At 38.1% G+C, this 19,065-nt stretch overlaps 1 protein-coding gene across 1 annotated transcript in view; it reads right to left on the reverse strand.

Annotated features, from left to right (window-relative positions):
- The window catches only part of LOC118803519, a 43,730-nt gene that overhangs the window by 11,448 nt on the left and 13,217 nt on the right, over positions 1-19,065 (reverse strand). The window contains exons 6-12 of the mRNA XM_036564010.1: positions 18,542-18,631; positions 13,855-14,020; positions 10,540-10,713; positions 10,244-10,417; positions 9,684-9,857; positions 7,717-7,890; positions 3,517-3,690 (exon numbers count right to left, since the gene is read on the reverse strand). Coding sequence (XP_036419903.1) covers positions 3,517-3,690; positions 7,717-7,890; positions 9,684-9,857; positions 10,244-10,417; positions 10,540-10,713; positions 13,855-14,020; positions 18,542-18,631 — 1,126 coding nt within the window. The remainder of the gene's footprint in view (positions 1-3,516; positions 3,691-7,716; positions 7,891-9,683; positions 9,858-10,243; positions 10,418-10,539; positions 10,714-13,854; positions 14,021-18,541; positions 18,632-19,065) is intronic.

A 19,065-nucleotide genomic window follows, 5' to 3' on the forward strand; every position in this document is an offset into this window, starting at 1 on the left:
AGATGAACAACTGCCCATCCTGATCAGTGTGGTGCTGTTGCTTCATCTGCGGTGCAGACAGCCTCACCTGCATGCCACTCAACCCCCTGATGATACTGCTGCCTGCACCAAATCAAACTATTTAATCATAGACATGGCTTCCCCTGCCTCACAATACTCTGAGCTCTTCTCATATTCATACTAACAGATCTTCACTGTAGGCTTCTAACAGTAGTCATTGATATTCATGGTTTTTCACTCCTTAACAGTAATCACTGGTTTTCACTGGTAACAGTGACTAATCAATTTCTCATTGTTACTCGGATAGGCCTCTAACAGGTCTAACAAGTCATCTGTTATCTTTGGAAAACCTAAATAGTTCTGTTTACAGACTAAGAACTACATTAGAACTGCATTTAAGTTAGCATTCATAGTTTCACTACAGTTGAATTCATCTCAAGGCATGATTAGAAAAAGTATGTGCAGTTTAATACATCTCAATTTCAGTTGCAAATTGCAACCTCTTCAGCTTTTGGCCAGTCTATAACATTGTTTTTGTTAAATATGTAATGCAACCAACTTCTGTCTCATTATAGTAGACATACTTTGGAATACTTTGGGTGTCGAGACCAAGATCATTCATTCTGGAAGAGCCCGGCGCCAGCATCAAGACTGTGAACAAAGACAGGGTAAGTGTGGAGATCTAAGTGCCAAGCTAAGGCTTAATTCATACCAGCCAGTGCTACCTACCATCCTTCTCTTGTCAGTGCGGTCTCTGGTGAACAAGCTGGATGAATTGAAGATCTGGACCTTCATGCAGAATAGGCCTATGGACTGCAGTGTGTTTTTCAGAAACAAGGCTAAGCAGCAATGTTTCCAACAGCATGGTGGAACTGGAGGGGTGCACTCTCTTCAGAGCTGATAGGTCAGCTACAGCTTCGGATAACAGCCACGGTGGTGGTGTTTGTATTTATGTAAACAAAGCAAGGTGCACAAACTCTGTCGTTGTTAATGCTCGCTGCTCTGCTGATCTAGAGTTCCTGTTTATTAATTGCAGACCCTTCTATCTTCCACAAGAGTTTACCTGCATTGTTGCTGCTGCAGTTTATGTCCCCCAGACGCTAACACTAATGTGGCTATGAAAGATCTTTGTGCTGCTATTAGCAAACTGCAAACTGTGCACCCGCACAGAGCCTTTATTGTTGTTGGGGACTTTAATCACTGCAATTTGAAATCTGGACATTCACCAGAATGTCTCCTGCACCATAAGCGGACAAAAAACAATCACATTTACACCAGTGTGGCCAACACCTACAAAGCCATATCTCTCCCCCACCTGGGACAGTCCGAACACTTGTCTTTGTTCCTGCTCCCCAAATACATCCCAGTCATCAAACGTGTGAAACTCACAACAAGATCTGTCAAGATCTGGATAGAAGGGGCTGACTCATCTCTTCAACACCAGCTCCAGCAGACGAATCAGATGCTTGTGGTAAATATCAAAAAGAGACGCTTTAGTGTCAAGGGCTTGGTCGAAACTCGTGGTTGTGAAACAGGCAGAGGTCAAATAAATCCAAAGACAGAAAAGAAAAAAACATAACAACCAGGCAACCAAATGCAAAGAGGCAGAGACAAGCAGACAAAGTTGAAAAATTCCAGGCAGACAAAACAGTAACAAAAAGGCAACCAGAAAATGCTCATTAGTTCTCACTCAAAGAAGCAATACCTCGCAACTTAACTTGTCTAAAAGCCTGGACTTTATAATACATGTAACTAGACACATGACTGGAAAGAACAGGTGCACAAGATTAGTATCAGAGGGTTCTGGGGGTGGAGTCTGTAAGCATCTCATAGTCAGAGGGATGCTTGACACCAGCACACAGACTGGAGTGTGTTTGCAGCCCAGGCCACCGCAGACTTTCATATCAACATTGACATTTACACCAACTCTGTCCTGGAACATATCAACAGCTATGTGGACAAAGTGACAACTCAAAAAATAATAAAAACCTTCCCTAATCACAAGCCCTGGATGAACAGAGAGGTTTGCCTCCTGCTCAAAGCAAGAGATGCTGCCTTCAGGTTTGGAGACTAGGAGGCTTACAGCTCAGCCGGAGCCAACCTCAGAAGAGGCATCTCAAAGGATAAACACTGTTACAAACAGTGGATTGAAGAGCAATTCAACTCTTCTGACTCCCAGTATATGTGGTAAGACATACAATAAATTACTGACTACAAACCACCCAGCACTGTGCCCCCTACCAACTGTGCCTCACTCCCTGTTGAGCTCAACCACTTCTATACTTGCTTTGACAGGAGAAATAAGGTAGACTTCTTCAAAACAGATTTACCACCTGATGAGCAGCCACTTACACTCTCCACCGTGGATGTCTTTCACGCTCTGTGAGGTGGACGCACGAAAGGCAGCTGGCCCTGATGGAGCTTAGTGCCTGTGCTTAGCAGCTGGCTGGGGTCTTCACAGACATTTTCAATCTGTCGCTGGCCCAGGCAGTTGTCCCAACTAGCTTCAAAACTGCCACCATTGTGCCAGTGGCAAAGCATTCGCTTTAGCCCTGAATAACTTCTACCTTGTCACACTCACTTCCATCATCTCAAAGTGCTTTGAAAGACTAGTTCTTTCTCATGTGAAATCATTTCTGCCTGCTACCCTGGACCCACACCAATTTGCCTGCTGCCACAACAGTTCAAAGGAGGACGCCATTTCTACTGCGCTCCACACTGTGCTGACCCACCTGGACTGTCAAAACTCTTATGTCAGAATGCTGTTCATTGACATCAGTTCAGCATTTGACATGGTGATCCCCTCCAAGCTGATCTTAAAGCTTAGCCAGCTTGCTATCAGCACATCTCTCTGGAACTGGATTCTGGACTTCCTGACTGATAGACCTCAGTCTGTTAAGTTAGACAAACTCTTCTAACTTAACTGGTGGTGAACACTGCCCAGCGCATCACAGTCACCCATTTACCCACCACTGAGTACATTTACCACAAGCGTGCCTGGGCAGGGCAAGGAACATCTTTAAGGGCGTTTCTCATCCTAACCATGGACTTTTTACCCTCCTCCCTTCTGGCAAGCGTTAGAGAAGCCTCCGCTCCTGCACCAGCAGACTCAGGAAGAGCTTCTTCTCTGAGGCTGTGACCCTGCTGAACGCCACACCGCCACTTTAACCACATCTTTGTACTCACTGCACTGTTATGTACTTCATGTCCTAGTATTATTGCACTATTCATAATTGTACAGTCTATTACTGCACTATTCACATTTGCACAGACTGTTACTGTACATGTTTTTAATCTGTGTACTTATCATTTTACATATGCTCTTATCACAGTACATACTACCTACATTTGCATTCTCTCCACACACTCTGTATGCATGTATATTATATTTATGCTTGCAATATCTGTATGTTTTTTACCCTCAGGGGTGGCAGGGTGTTTTGTCAGGGTATCATGTTAATGCCACCCCTAGTAAAACTTTCTAGATCCATCACTGATACTGAAAGAAACACTGACCTGAGTATTTCCAGTTTACAGTACAAACTCTTCAGTCCAACAGAGAGCAGGTCCACTCCTAAATCCTGCAAGTCATTGTTGCTGAGATTCAGCTCTTTCAAGGAGGAGTTTTCAAGTTTTAAAAGTGATCCAATATTGTCACACCTTTTTCCTTCAAGATTACACAAAGCTAGTCTGCAAATAAAAATAAACACATTGATTTTACAGCATATTCAAATCAGGATATAAGTTACAGAAAACAAAATGAGTCCAGAAATGTTTTTTTTTTTTTCTGGAACATTCAATTACTGTGCTGCACATTTTGTGTTTACTTCTTTTCACTTCAGATATTATCCAAATGTGCAATTTGTCTCAGAGTGCCTTAGCTTTTGTATACAAATGTCTTAAACAACTTTTGGGGAAATAACAACAGAGCCATAACAATGACCTTAAATATCCCTGTCAGTACAGTTGGTTTCATAATATGCAAGTATAAAATTCTTGTAATCACAGCTAATCATCTATATAAAGTGTGCCATGTAAGATTTCTCAATGCACTCTTAGGCCCAATCCCATTTCTTCTTTTTACCCCTACCCCTTGTTTTCGAGTGTTACCCTAACCAAGCAAAAAGTTACAAGGGGTAGTTGTTGAAATCTTGCCCTACAAAATGGGACAACCCTCAAATTACATTGCTTCATTAACAGGCTACTAGCGGTGCTCTGCAGGCGACCCAGCCCAACTTCAGTGACAGGCGAGAAGGGAAAAGTTCAGCGGCCTCGCTGCTGGGCTTTAGTTACATTTAGGGCAGTATATGCCTTCAAAGAGAGGGGATAAGACAATTATTTATTATCGCCCACCGCTAATTCTTTGGTGATACGAAGCTCAAGTCAGCTATTCACCAGCTTCTTGTTCGAATTTTCCCATTCCACCTTACATGGTGCAGCAGTTACATTCTGGCGCTTCAGGCACCAACACTAATGGACTATTTAAGGTGGAACGGGGAAGTTAGCTAGCTAGCTACCGAAACATTAGCATGCTATTAGCGATTTTTTACGCTTGTTATGAAGAAAACGACCATAATACATTGAAACAACATTAAACTAAGATAATACGATGGTTATCATATTTTTTTAATTAAGAAAATACTCACATTTGTGGGTTTCTTTGGTTGCTCGTGCAGCCATCTTTCCAGTTTTTCTTTTTTTCTGATAACACTCCATTTGGAGTGTGCCTCTGAAAAATATCCATTTGGAGTGTGCCTCTGAAAAATCTCCATTTGGAGGGCCATGTAGCCCTAACACTTCGCCCTACCCCTCTACCTCAACAAAAATCGGGACACCCTAACCCTAGATGTGAATGCGCAAAACAGAGGGCTAAGGGCTAAGTGGTAGGGGCAAGGGGTGAAATGGGGTTGGGCCTTAGAATAATGATAAGCAAGGTAAAATCAGGCCAGCAGTCACTGTTTCAGGACAACTTGAAAGTAGCAGAAACAGCTTTTACACAGAGAACAATAAGCAGTAAACAATGTATTCCCTACCCCTGGAAGCATAAGGCAGTAAGAAACAAAGAAGAGTTGTAATAACTTTCTACTGAAAAAAAATCTGCCATACTGACCTGATTTTATGATCCACCCAGGCAAAAAAAAAAAAGCGAATAAAAAGTGTAATATTATAATATTGTTTTAGAAAATAAATGTGTTAAAACTACAGTTAGTTCTTTTGAAGGGTCAGCCTCTGTTACTCATCCAACACTTAAACCTGTTGCTTCAAGATCCAGTGACTAAAAGGTTTCCCTGGTTTGATTATTGTTACCATCTTTTTACTGGTCTACAGTTCTTCTTAGACATTTTTATGTCTGCACAAAAAATTAAACAAAGACAATTTATTTTTGAGTGATAATGTTTTCAGATATGCTAATGTTCTACAGTACACAACAAATATTGTCGTGTTACTAAACTTTTAGTCCATCTGCCTTTTTCTGTGAAGAATGTGATCTTCCTAGAACCTAAGGTTCAAAAATCTGATGTTATCTTTAAAACAAAATTTCTGCTAGTGCTGTTTATTGAATAATATTCATTCATTATGTTGCTTGACAATCAAAGCCAACTGTTAACAAACTATATTGCTTAGAAGAAGAATTGATTATTGTGGTAACTGTTAATCATAAATAAGGTTTTGAACATGGTAGTATTTTATTGATGCTTGAATATGCAATCATTCCATCCAGTTTGTACTGAACTGTGGGATAAACAGTGGTGGACAGTCCTGAAGTAAATGTAATTCGTTACTGTACTTAAGTACTTTTTTCATGTATCTGTACTTCACTGAAGTATTTCCATTTTGGGCAACTTTTTACTTTCACTCCACTACATTTCAAAGTCAAATATCTTACTTTTTACTCCACTACATTATACAAAATCTGTAGTTCCTTTTGGCTAATGTGTGCATAAAAATGTAACATTTTATAACAAGTCAAAACGAAAGAAGCGTGAAGCAAGCATACCAATCAGGGTACAGCATGCACTTTGTTTTGAACTTGTTTTGACCTGTTGGACATACCCAGTGCAACAATTCTGTTCTATGACGGCATTTTATGGCCACTGTTCATAAAAATAAAAATAGTAGACATTGAGAATAAAGTCGTAATATTTCAAGAAAAAATCATACTATTTTGAGAATAAAGTCGTAATATTTTGAGTAAAAAGTTGTAATATTTGGAGGATAAAGTGGGCTAACTGTAGGGGGCTGCCATAATGCATTTGGGTCTCGGTTGCTGTACTGGCGCGCCAGAGTTCCACGCACTCTTGTCTCTTTGTGGGTCGATCATTTTAATTATCATTCTCATTTTATCATTCTCAGATTATCAATCTCAAACTTCATGCCCTCTTTGAATGGCACGGAGATGTAGCTACTGATAGCCATGTAGAAGACCCTGCCTGAGATTCAGACAGACAGTTTCCTCCGAGTCCATCTGACTCTTTATTCTAAATGAACAGTTTCCTGCTCAGCCGTTTCAGCCGGTTCTTATACTAATAATACTCTGGTGCTGATGTGCCAGGAGAGACAGGGTGACTGAGTGTTTCTTTATGGGTGAATCGATATGAAAGTGTAACTCCACCAACTCCTCATCCTTTATACAAACACTATTTCATGTTATAGTAAATTTGTTTTTGCTAGTTTATGTTTATGAACAGACACCTACAAATGCAATATAGTAAAGGAAAACTCTTTGGTGAACCTGTGCTTAAAGCAAGCTTTTATTAAATTTAAACTTGCAACTAAGTTGCAAATAAATCTTAAACTGAAACATTGCTTGTTTGCAAAAAGTTATTTCAGAGCCACTTGGTTCTACCTAATGGAAACTGTTTGCCTTCAGTGTTTTGTTCTTATGATGATTTTAACAGACATCAGTTTCAGACAAATTAATGACATTCTATTAAAAGATTGGTTTACCAAGAGTGGCACTGGAGTATTTTCACCTAAAATGAGTTAATGAAGCAAGAGTCTTGTTACAAAAATGGTAATAGGACATTAGAGTCATAATAGATCTTTTAGTACTTTTACTTTCGATACTTAAGTACATTTGAAGGCAAATACTTTTTGTATTTTTACTCTAGTGAAGGTCTAAAGGGAGGACTTCTACTTTTACTGGAGTAATATTTTACCTTGGGTATCTCTACTTTAACTTAAGTACATGATTTGTGTACTTCGTCCACCACTGAGGATAAACTATGTAGGACAATTAATATAGAACTACTGCATTATTTTGGAGAATAATAAGGCTGTGTTTAGGTCTGGGCTGCAGGACAGAGACCAGGAGAAAAGCACTGAGAGTGATAAATGACATAGGCAAATGGAGTTTGGGCTGGATCATCATGTTTCCTGTGTTATAGCACAGACGAAATAAATTTCCTTTTCTTGAAGCACATATTAAGTAGTCATTTGTTTTCAGTGTAAGGCTGTCAAATAATTATGTAGTAGCCCAGACACCCCTAAATAAACTTGGGAAACATGTTGTTTCACAAATTATGCTTTATCTACTTTAATTAAAAACCTTGATTAAACACTGTCATGTGATAAACACCACCATCCAGCTGCACCTGTCTTATGATAAAACATCTCTGTACTAGCAGGTGTTGACAAACTTGCAGCAAAAGTTGAGTTTCTCACCACAATATGTCAGTATTTCTCTACAAAACATGACAGGACAGGAACACCCACCTGAGTATCTCTAGTTTACAGTCTCCAGTCTTCAGTCCAGCAGAAAGCAGCTCTACTATTGAATCCTGCAGCTCATTGCTACACAGGTCCAACTCTTTCAGGGAGTTGATTTTTGTTTGTAGGGATGATATGAGAAATTTGCAAGACTCCACAGTGAAATTACAGATGGCTAATCTGCAAAGGGAGAAAAAATACAGTAGAGAACACAGTTAAGTCCGAAAATGTGGGATCACACAGAAACAAATAGATGCAGCAACCATCATTCCAACTTCTGTTATGTTGTTATTTCTTTTTGTAACGAGGGAGATTTTTGGAATTGTTAGGGAGATTTTTTGATAGTGTGAAATATTTTCATGTTTATTAAAGTAATACATGATTTTATTCATAATTAATTATATTATGCTGATCATTCTCACTGTGTGTGCAGCTCTCTCTGTGTGCCTGTGGGTGACCCTAAGTATGTTACAAATTTAGTGTGTGCCAAGAGGGCCTCATTAGGGGCTGTGGCCTGGAGAAGCACACACACCATATAGTATTACAAATGTCTTTGAAAATGAGAAGCACATATGTAGAGAGACTTAGTTGTAACTACATTAATGATTGACTTGATTCCATGGATAATTACACTATGCTATGTGTATTTTTCTCTCTGTGTGTGAATTGGAATGGGTGATGAAGGATGACATAGCACTTTTAGAAGAAAAACAAGGTGTTTGTCACAAGGCCAATTCTAACTGAAGAAACAAAGTGTATGTAAAAGGTACAAAAATTGTTAGTTATAACAGAACTCAGGGAAGTCAGAGTTGTGACAGTAAGACAGATCAGTTGATATGATGTAATGGGGGTGGGTAACCTCTCCAGAGCAGTATAAAAAAGGTTGGATTTTCCTGTTTTTTTTTTAGTTGCTGCCTGGTCCAACTCAAGATTAATGCTTGGGTTTGTGAAACCTTAATTTTTAATAAAAGATTGTGCTTTTTTTCTCTGCTATTCTCGGTTTCTAACAGTTTTCTATTTTGTATTAGATGAAATTTTTTTGCTAGATTAGAAGTAAGCTATCTTTCTGCCACAGTAATTAGAAACAGAGTCAATGTCTTTCAGTTTTCTTGACAGAATTGATGGATCCTTTATGTATTTTGTATGACCTTGTGTATTTTTTATCTTCATCATAGATGTTCAGTTCACATATGGGAATATAACATCTCCCATTAATGTATTTACATTTACTACTGTTCCAACGGTTGGAATCAACATACGAAATACCAGTGAATACGAGTTAAGACCAGTTATTTTGCAGAAACATATAATCTTTGTTGCCAGTCTATGATATACACTGTATCTACACTCACTGGCCATTTAAACAGACAGATCTGCCAACTGTGTAAGTTTGCTGACTGTAGCCCATCTTTTGCTACACAATCAATCCCCTTTGTCCTGTTCATCAGCAGACAAGGATCATCATAGTATCACTGCTGATCAGATATTATTTGTGTGAGGGGTAGGGCTGCACAATTAATCATATTGTTACCACTGTCTATGAATTTCCAGCTGAGATAACAAATCAAATTACAGTACAGACATATGACACAAGAGTGACATAATTATATTGGAGGAAATGTATCAGTGCAGTTCATGCCTAACATTAGTGCAGTGATTGTCTTACATACAGTGCTGTAATCATTGTGTTTTCAGCTCAGTATGTGTGTTACTCTTATTTAGCATTCCTAAAATAGTGAACCTCATCTGAACAAAACTACAGTTAAGTAATTGTACTTATTCTGAGTACAAGCCAGTTTTTTTTTCCTGAGATGGAAAAATGACTACTTATTATTTATTGGCTTTTAGACTGGAAATTAAATAAATGAATAGGGTGATCACCAAATTTTGCACAGTAATGAATAAAAAAAAGTAATGAGTTGCACACTTCAAGGCTTAATGCTGAAAAAGAATAGCTTTTTTGAGATTCTGACCTGAGTATCTCCAGTTTACAGTGTGAACTTTTCAAAGCACCAGAAAGCATCCCCATTCCTGAATCCTGCAGGTTATTTTTACTAAGGTCCAGTTCTTTCAGGGGCCAGGTTTCTGATTGTAAAGCTGATCCCAGATTTCCACATGTATTCTGCCCAAGATTGCACAAAGCTAATCTGCAAATAGAGAAAAAATGTGTCACAATTGTATTCTTGATCAGTGAATAAAACGTAATGTTCCCATTTATATTTCTTCAGGAAGTGTTAAGTGGTCATTTATGACTTCCTGTTTCACTGTGGCATAAATATAAGGTGCAAAAAGTTACACAGAGGCCAACTCCCATAGTCATCATCAACATGCAGAAGATTAAAGAATATGCTAAAGAAGTGCAACAAATTGGGGTAACAAATTGGTTAATTGGAATTTTTGTTTTCTAAATTTAAGATAATCAAAGATTAGATTTTTCAGATATTTTCTGTGTGAGACTGAGCTAGTGAAACTTTTTTCATAACCTTTTTTATCCAGCTTTACAAAGGGTGTCAGTAATTATGGAAATTCTGACCTGAGTATCTCCAGTTTACAATGTGAATTCTTCAACCCAGCAGAGAGCAGCTCAACCCCTGAATCCTGCACATCATTCTTACTAAGGTCCAGTTCTTTCAGGGAGGATGTTTCTGTTTGTAAAACTGATCGCAGAGTGTCACAGGACTGTTTACTGAGTTTACATGCAGCAAGTCTGCAAAAAGGAAAGTAAAAGCAACACATTATTCAGTACACTAAATAGAAATTATAATAGTTGCATATTTTAACAGCGCTGGTATACAACTGCAAAATTTCATGGAATTTTGAAATTCTGACCTGAGTATCTCCAGTTTACAGTGTGAACTCTTCAGTCCAGCAGAGAGCTTCTCCACTCCTGAATCCAGCAAGTCACTGTTACTGAGGTCTAGTTCTTTCAGGGAGGAGCTTTCTGTTTGTAGAGCTGCACTCAAAGTTTCAAGGGACTGTGCAGTGAGATTACAGCCAACAAATCTACATGTGGGGAAGAAAAGAAAATGAGTAAAATATATGACGATTCACAAACCTTGTTTGCATTTGGAATTATCTGAACAATTTCATTTTTGATACTATCTTTCTTTCTTTCACTTCTCTAACATTTTGTTAAACATTATTTTGGCTCCTCCTTTATTTTTTACTACTTATTTAGTTAACAGTCATTAATTGTTGTGATTAATTGTTGTCATTATGTCACACGTCCCTCAGCCTCAGAGGCCTCTAGGGACTCCAATTCCCAGAATCCCCAGGGGGATCACATGGTTCTCAGTCCTCCATCTTGCTCCAATCACCGCTCTCAGTCTCCTGAGTATTAACTGGTTACACCTGTTCTAACATAATTAGTTCAGTATAAAGCCCAGGCTTTCAGTCAAGTTTGTTGTGAGGTATTGCTTCTTTTTCCAAGAGTTACTGAGCGTTATATTCTTCTCTCTATTGTGATTTTTCTGTTTTTTTTTTGACTCTGTTTGCTGTTTTTGACTTTTGCCCTTTTGCCTTTGCCCTTTGGACTTTGTTTGCCCTATGTTTGTCTTTTGGTGTTGGTTGTCTTTGCTGGATTTGACCTTTGCCTGTTTTTTGACCACGATTTTGGATTACGACTCTAACATTACAGCCTCACTCTCGTTTTTTAACCGTGAGCGTTTGAGTTATTCTGCCACGTTACACATTAATTGTTTCCCTAGACTTAGTGCAAGGGTTTCACAGAGCATGAAATCACAGATCATATTGCCCTATAGGCCCAGCTAATCAACATTTTAAATTTGTAAATTTGTTGTTGCAAAGCTAAGTTTCATTTTGTGCATGTGCATATGAAGACGTTTATGCATGATGTGGTTATCTTTTCCAAGCTGCAGTCTGTAAACACTGTTGCCCTTTGGCGTTTATCAAAGGTAATAAATAGTTGTATTTAACTCTCTTTTTTTGTTATTTACTGACATTAACCTTGGAGAGGAGCAGGGGCATGGCTATAACTTCTTGCTTAGACCCATCCAATCAAATAACTGTTTTTTTTATAAATCTACCATTATTAAAATGACTTAATGTGAGGTTACATTCCTTACCTCTTTATCACTGTCTAATAATGTGATATACTGATTTTCATATTCATTTTCATTTCATGCTGTTGTAAAACAAATAGATGGTGGTGATATCATCTTGGTACTGATTGGAGGCAACTATCTGTCTATTATTTGTTTCAACCAATAAAAATTCTTTGTAAATTAAACCATGTGTGATGTGCTGTGATTGGCTGTTTTTAATGGTGTTTGCTTATACTAATTGAAATCTACCACAGTGTACCAAGTTGGACATTTTCCAGAAGCAAACATGCTGCTGCTTTGCTAGTGCTAGCTAATGTTAGCTATTTTTTGTAGCTTAAGAGTAGCCTTGTTTGCGATGAAAAAATAAATGTTCATTGTAAGGTTTTTAAAAAGAAAAACAAAACTGCAGGAGCTGATGCCTGATACCACCGTTATCCATTAACATTACGGGGAGGGGCACTGAATTAGCACTGTCAAACTCCACAACAGACAGGCTTTTAGCAGAGATTTTCCCCACTGTCAGTGGATTGGTTAGGGTTATTATAATCCTGCCAGTGACATTATGTACAGTGGAGAGGTCTTTCTCAACGACAAATCAGATAAAAACAAGACTGAGAGCCTCAATGTCAACACCTCGCCTGAAAAACTTCACCCTTTTTTGTCTTTTGAACGGGAACTGTCAGACTCACTGGACTACGATGAAATCATATCTATCTTCAACTGTAAGCCCTGACATCTAGGCCACTTCCTGTATTCATAATTATGGATTAATATGGCCCCAGGAAGACATCAAAGGTAGGCCTAAAATTGTACATTGTTTTGCTGTAGTCAACTTGTCAGGTTGCTGTGTAGATTGTTGTGTATTTCTGCATGATACCTGAATAGTGATAAATAGCAAAGTTGGTTGTGAATGTTGTTGAGGTTGTGTCTGTAATGTTTAGCCTGTGGTTTATAATGCATGTGATGTTTATGTTGTAATTTGACAGTATTTTATTGAGAGATGGCTGGAGTAGCTGAGAGAGAAACATGTAGGCTACCACTGAAGCTCAGTAAGCTCATTAAAGAATTTAAATAATACTTTGCTGTGTTGGAGATTAATTTCGGAACTTTACAGCATCTATGGACTATGACTGAGCATACAGATTTGTCAGCTATATAACACCTCTTGGCTTTGGTGCTTAATACTCTATGCAGTCACTATGTGTGAAGCTGTTTTTATTGTCTGCTATCCTTTGTCTGCTATTGGGTGCTTTTTTCAGATTCTGAACATAGTGTCTTGTTGTAGTTACTGAACAGAGTGGATTGGTTTGATATTTATGGTTGTTGAGAGATGACAGTATGATGACACAGCAGGCCAACACATAGCAGAACACTTTCGCACAGTTGTGCTTTGTTATGCTGTGTTGTATCACTCACTATAAAGTTACAAACTGTAATGTACTGTAAATGCTAATGAGCTATGCTAAATTGTGTGGCCTACCCACTTTTATTTCACTTTAATCTTGCATAATTTGTGGGGCCCTACATAATGTGCATAGTGAATGTATAGGGCCAACTGACTCTGGTAGTAACCATATACTGTATTACACATACTGTGTTAACTGCTGCTTCCTTAAGTACTATCTGTCTTTCATTTAAAACAAGCAAACAGTGATTTATCACATGATTCAAAATCAATCTAATGAACAAAGATTAGCACATGACGACTGAAGTGGATTTTCTCAAAACAACAAAATTTCCTTAAGGTGCACAGAAATTTATTGCGGTTGTTGATAATGAATGTTATGCTTATAACATTCCTTATTGACAGCCACAATAAATGAACAAGTACAATAAAATAAATGTGCATGTACTGTACATATGTATATGTGTAACTTATGTAATATTTTTAGGTAATCTGTCACATTTTTAATAATGAGTCTGCCAATAGAGTGCAGAAGCTCCAACACAAAAGATGAAAAACTCTGACAAGATATTTTAGACTCCTTAAAGTACCTAGACTTGTTTGACATTTTGTGTAGTCCATAAGTCATAATGTAGTATTAATATGAGCTTAATAACATTTATGGTAAATACTCACTGAGCCTTTCTGCAGTTTGTGATAGCCGGAATGAGTCTTCTGTAACCCTTCTCTGATGTATTGTATTTCTTCAGGTCAAATTCTTTCCTCACATTCTCTGATCGGAGATGCATGTAGGTTATGATGGAGCATTGTGCAGGAGTAAGCTTCTTTTCTGAGAATTTATCTGAAATTAGAGAAACAGTAGATAACAGATACCACCATCATCCAGTGACTAACTTTTTGAACATGACAGATGTTTAAGGGAACAGTGGCAGAGGCTTAAAAACTTAATTTTGTTAGTTTTCATGAATTATTGATTTATTAGTCAATTCACAAACTATTTGTATTGCTAAAATATAATATAAAATATATATTATATTATATTACATGCATATGTATTATTAATTAGTTATATTATTCTGTTGTCTTTGGGGCATTCTTTATCACTACAATAAAGAACAGATCTATCTGTTCTACTAAGCCTCAGTAATTACAGTGATGTTTTATATCTAACATTTCTAGAGATGAAAAAATCACTCTGGTTTTTCCCTCATCATCTTTCATTGACCCACCCAGTGGTCATTGTATCCTCCTGTGTCTTATGTCATTTAAATGGAGTCTATTTTGTGGAAGTTATGGCATTGTATTACTTGTATTTCCCTGTTGTTTTCTTAACATGGCCTACCCCGTCTTTGTCTTTATGGATACTCCTGTGTTTCAGTATCTGCTTGATCTTTAATCCCCGCCATGAACTTGGATATGCTTTGATTATTAAACTGTATTTATGCTATCTGTCCCTGTGTTGCATTTTAGTGTTTTTGGTCCTCTGACACATTCTGTCAATGTTAAAAATTAAATTCTGATGCATGACAATTCATGGATTCGTTAGGTAAACTACTTCTATATGGCAAATTGTCACGTATTCGGCCAGCCAGCCTCAAAACTAACGCCTCATCACCTGACTCCGGGAAGATCATCAGCAGCTTATCACCGCTCTAGTTCTCCTGAATATTGATCATTTTCACCTGTATGTTTTCTCACATGACCTGTTTTAGTTAGTATATTAGCCCGGGCTATAGTCAGGTTCATTGCGAGGTATTGCTTTCCTAGTGAAACTACTGAGCGTTCTTTCTGGTTTGGATCTCCCGTGTTTTGACCTTGTGTTTTGACTCTGTTTCTCGTGTTCACTGATTTTCGGATTGCCCTTTTGGTACTGTTGCCTGGTTTGCTGGATATTCGGTTTTTAACTTTTGCCTGTTTTGGACTTTGATCTGCCTTGCCCTATTTTGTTATGATCGCCTTCTGTGTTTTGTTGCTGACTTTGGAACTGACCCATGCTTGTGTACTGACGACAATATCTCTGTCTGAATCCCCAAGTAAAGCTTCTTCACTGTTTTACATCCGCGAGCGTCTGCTTACTGGTCGCACGTTACACAAATAATGAATTGGTAAATTAGACTGAAATTTAAAGATGTATCATGCACTCCTACTCATATTAAAATAGGAAAGTCAAACAAGCAAAAAGTGAACAATTTTATATATTGCAGGGATGATTCATATTTTCAAGGACTTATGGCACGTCCTGTTTATTAAAAACTATTGCGTCCTCCAAATTAATCCCCTGATTGTGTCACCTTTGCATGTTTCCCCTAATTTTGATTGTGTTTGAGTAATATTAATATACCATTTGTACAGAGCACTTGATCTGCATACACTATATGGCCAAAAGTATGTGGACACACCTCCTAATTATTGAGTTCAGGTGTTTCAACAACATTCAGTCTTAACAGATGTACAAATATAAAACAGTCTCTTTTTTAAAACCTTTTTTTACCCGACGTGATAGTGCTATTGTTGTAAAACGGAAGCATCTAGGAGCAACAATAGCATAGCTATGGAGCAACAGACCACGCAAACTGACAGAGCAGGGACACAGAGTGCTGAAGCATGTAAAAATTGTCTATGCTCCATTGCGTCACTCACTATAGAGTTACAAATTGCCTCCGGAAGCAACATCAACACAAGAACTGTGCATTGGGAGCTTCATTAAATGGATTTCCATGGACAAGCAGCTGCATGCAAGCCTAAGATCACTATGTGCAATGCCAAGCATGGCTGGAGTGGTGTAAAGCACTCCTCCACTGGACTCTGGAGCAGTGGAAACATCCTCTGGAGTGCTAAATCATGCTTTGCTACCTGGAAGTCTGATGGACGAATCTGTGTTTGGTAGATACTAGGTGAATGCTACCTACCTGAATGCATAGCAGCATAAGTAAAGTTTGGTGGAGGAGGGATAATGGTCTGGGGCTGTTTTCAGGGTTTTTCACAGAGCCCTGAACTCAACCTCGCTGAATAACTTTGGGATGAACTGGAACATCAATTGAGAGCCAGACCTTCTCATCCAGCATCAGTGCCTGGTCTTTCAAATGCTGTTTTGACTGAATGGGCACAAATTCCCACAGATACACTCCAAAATCTTGTGGAAAACCTTCCCAGAAGAGTGGAGCCACAAAGAGGGGCAACACCTTATTTATGCTCATGGTTTTGGAATGGGATATCCAGCAAGCTAATATAGGTGTGATGGTCAGGTGTCTACATACTTTTGGACATATTGTGTATTTCACAAATATCTTGATCAAATATGAATAACAGCTAATCTCTTAGTCTCTCTTTTTTTTGTTTTTCTGAGTTGCATGTTTCCCCAAATCCTGAGTTGCTCTGTGCTTGAGGCTGTCCTCTATTGTCCACCAATAACACAAGGGTCATGAGCTCGATTCTCACTCAGGGCAAGCCCCTGGGTGCATAGCAGTTGGAAACTAGAACAGGTATACAGTGCTGTAAAAATGTATTTGCCCCTTCCCAATTTCTTCTAGTTTTGCATATTTGTCACACTTGAATGTTTCAGATCATCAAAGTACTTTTAAAATTAGACAAAAATAACCAAATTAAACATAAAATGCTGTTTTTAAATGGTAATTACACTTACTGAAGATAAAATGCTGTTCAGCCCTACCTGGCCCTATGTAAAATGTAACTGCCCCCCTTAGCTACTAAATCAACCAGTTAAGCAAATTCAATTGACTTTTGGGTTCAGTTTCACTAGCCACACACAGGCATGATTACTGCCAGTCCTGGAGAATATAACTATCACTTAAATAGAACCTGTCTGGCAATGTTAAGCAGGCTAGAAAGTCTCCAAAAGAAGCACATGATGCCACATTCTGAGGAGATTCAAAGATAGATGTGAAACAAAGTCTACAAGTCTAGAAAAGGTTACCAATTGGCAATTACAGTGAGAACCACAAATGGAGAAAACTTGAAACAGTGGTGAACCTTCCCAGGAGTGGCCAGCCTACCAAAATTCACTAAAAGAGCATATCGACAACTCATCCAGGAGATCACAAAAGCACCCAGACAAACAACATCTAAAGAACTGCAGGCCTCACTTGCCTCAGTTAACGTCAATGTATGTGATTCCACAATAAGAAAGACATTTGGCAAAAATGGCATTCATTGGAGAGTTGTAAGGCACAACCCACTGCTGACCAAAAAGAGCGCAAAGGCTCATCTCACATTTGCCAAAAAAAAAAACATCTAGATGACCCCTATAACTTTTGGGATGATATTCTGTGGACTGATGAGTCAAAAGTGGAACTTTCTGGAAGACGCAGATTCCGTTACATCTGGCATAAAGCTAACACCGCATTCCACCATAAGAACATCATATCAACAGTCAAACATGGTGGTGGTAGTGTGATGGTCTGGGGCTGCTTTGCTTCTGCAGGACCTGGACAACTTGTCATAATTGATGGAACCATGAATTCTACTCTCTATCAGAAAATGTCAGAATGTCCGTCTGTCAGTTTATGACCTAAAGCTCAAGCGCAGTTGAGTTATGCAGCAGGACATTATTCTGAAGCACACAAGCAAGTCTACCTCTGAATGGCTCAAAGGAAACAAAAATTAAGGTTTTGGAGTGGCCAAGTCAAAGTCCTGACCTCAATCATATTGACATGCTGTGGCAAGAACTTAAACAGACAGATCATGCTTGAAAACCTTCCAGTGTAGCTGAATTAAAACAATTCTGAAAAGAAGAGTGGGGCAAAATTCCTCTACAGCGATGTAAAAGACTGATCACAATTTATCACAAACATTTAATTGCATTTGTTACTAAGGATGGCACAATCAGTTATTAGGTTTAGGGGCAATTACTTGTTGAGTGAAATAGGTTTTGAATAAATCTTGATCAATAATAAATAGAATAATCATTTAAGAATACAGTATTTCCCTTTTACAATCAGTACAGTTGCATTGATTGGGAAGAATTATAAATATGATGCATCAAGAAAGTGAATGAATGATTACACCGCTTCTTCTGGTACTTTAAAACAAAACGTAAAATGTGATCTTAGTATATGAATAAGTTGAAGACTCACCCCTTGAGCACTCTTTAAAAAGGTGAAGTACTGAGGTGCAGAGAAATTAAATATAGAAAAATACTAATGATTTTTGGCACTAGAGAACCTGACAAAGAAATTTCTCTTTTTGAAAGCCAATGCTTAGCATGTCATCATGCTGAGGATACAGTCTCCCAAAAGATGACGTTGCATGACATCATCTTTTCTGTACATTCACACAATCTAAATATGGTAAATGTTCTTTTAAACATGTAGAAATTATTCCTGAAATGACTAAGAAAATTCACCTTTCCAGATGTAAGCTGTAAAGGTAATTAACATAACCGCAAAAACTGAAATGCAGATGATGGCAATCTTCCATCCATGAAAATGTTTTCCTGAAACACAAAACAGATAAAAATGTACAGCAGCCTAAAAAACAAATGACAAAGTTAAAAACCTCAGGCCATGAGTACAAAAAAGTACCTCATTTCCAAATGTAAATAAAAACTAAATGCAATGATGTGCCAATTATGTAAACACTATATTTAATTGAAAATAGTAGAAAGACAACATATCTAATGTTGAAACTGAGAAAGTTTCTTGTTTTTTTGAAAAATATATGCCCATTTTGAATTTGATGCCAACAACATGTTCTAAAAAAAGGGCAACAAAGGTTTGGTAAAGTTGTGTAATGCTAAAAAAACACCTGGTGATTGATTGGCAACAAGTTGGTAACATGACTGAGTATAAAAAAGCATCCCAGAGAGGCTGAGTCATTCAGAAGTTAAGATTAGGAGGGGTTCACCAATCTGAAATACTGCACGATCAA

Source organism: Colossoma macropomum, unplaced genomic scaffold (genome assembly GCF_904425465.1).
Source record: "Colossoma macropomum unplaced genomic scaffold, Colossoma_macropomum, whole genome shotgun sequence".
NCBI classification, from domain to species: Eukaryota; Metazoa; Chordata; class Actinopteri; order Characiformes; family Serrasalmidae; genus Colossoma; species Colossoma macropomum.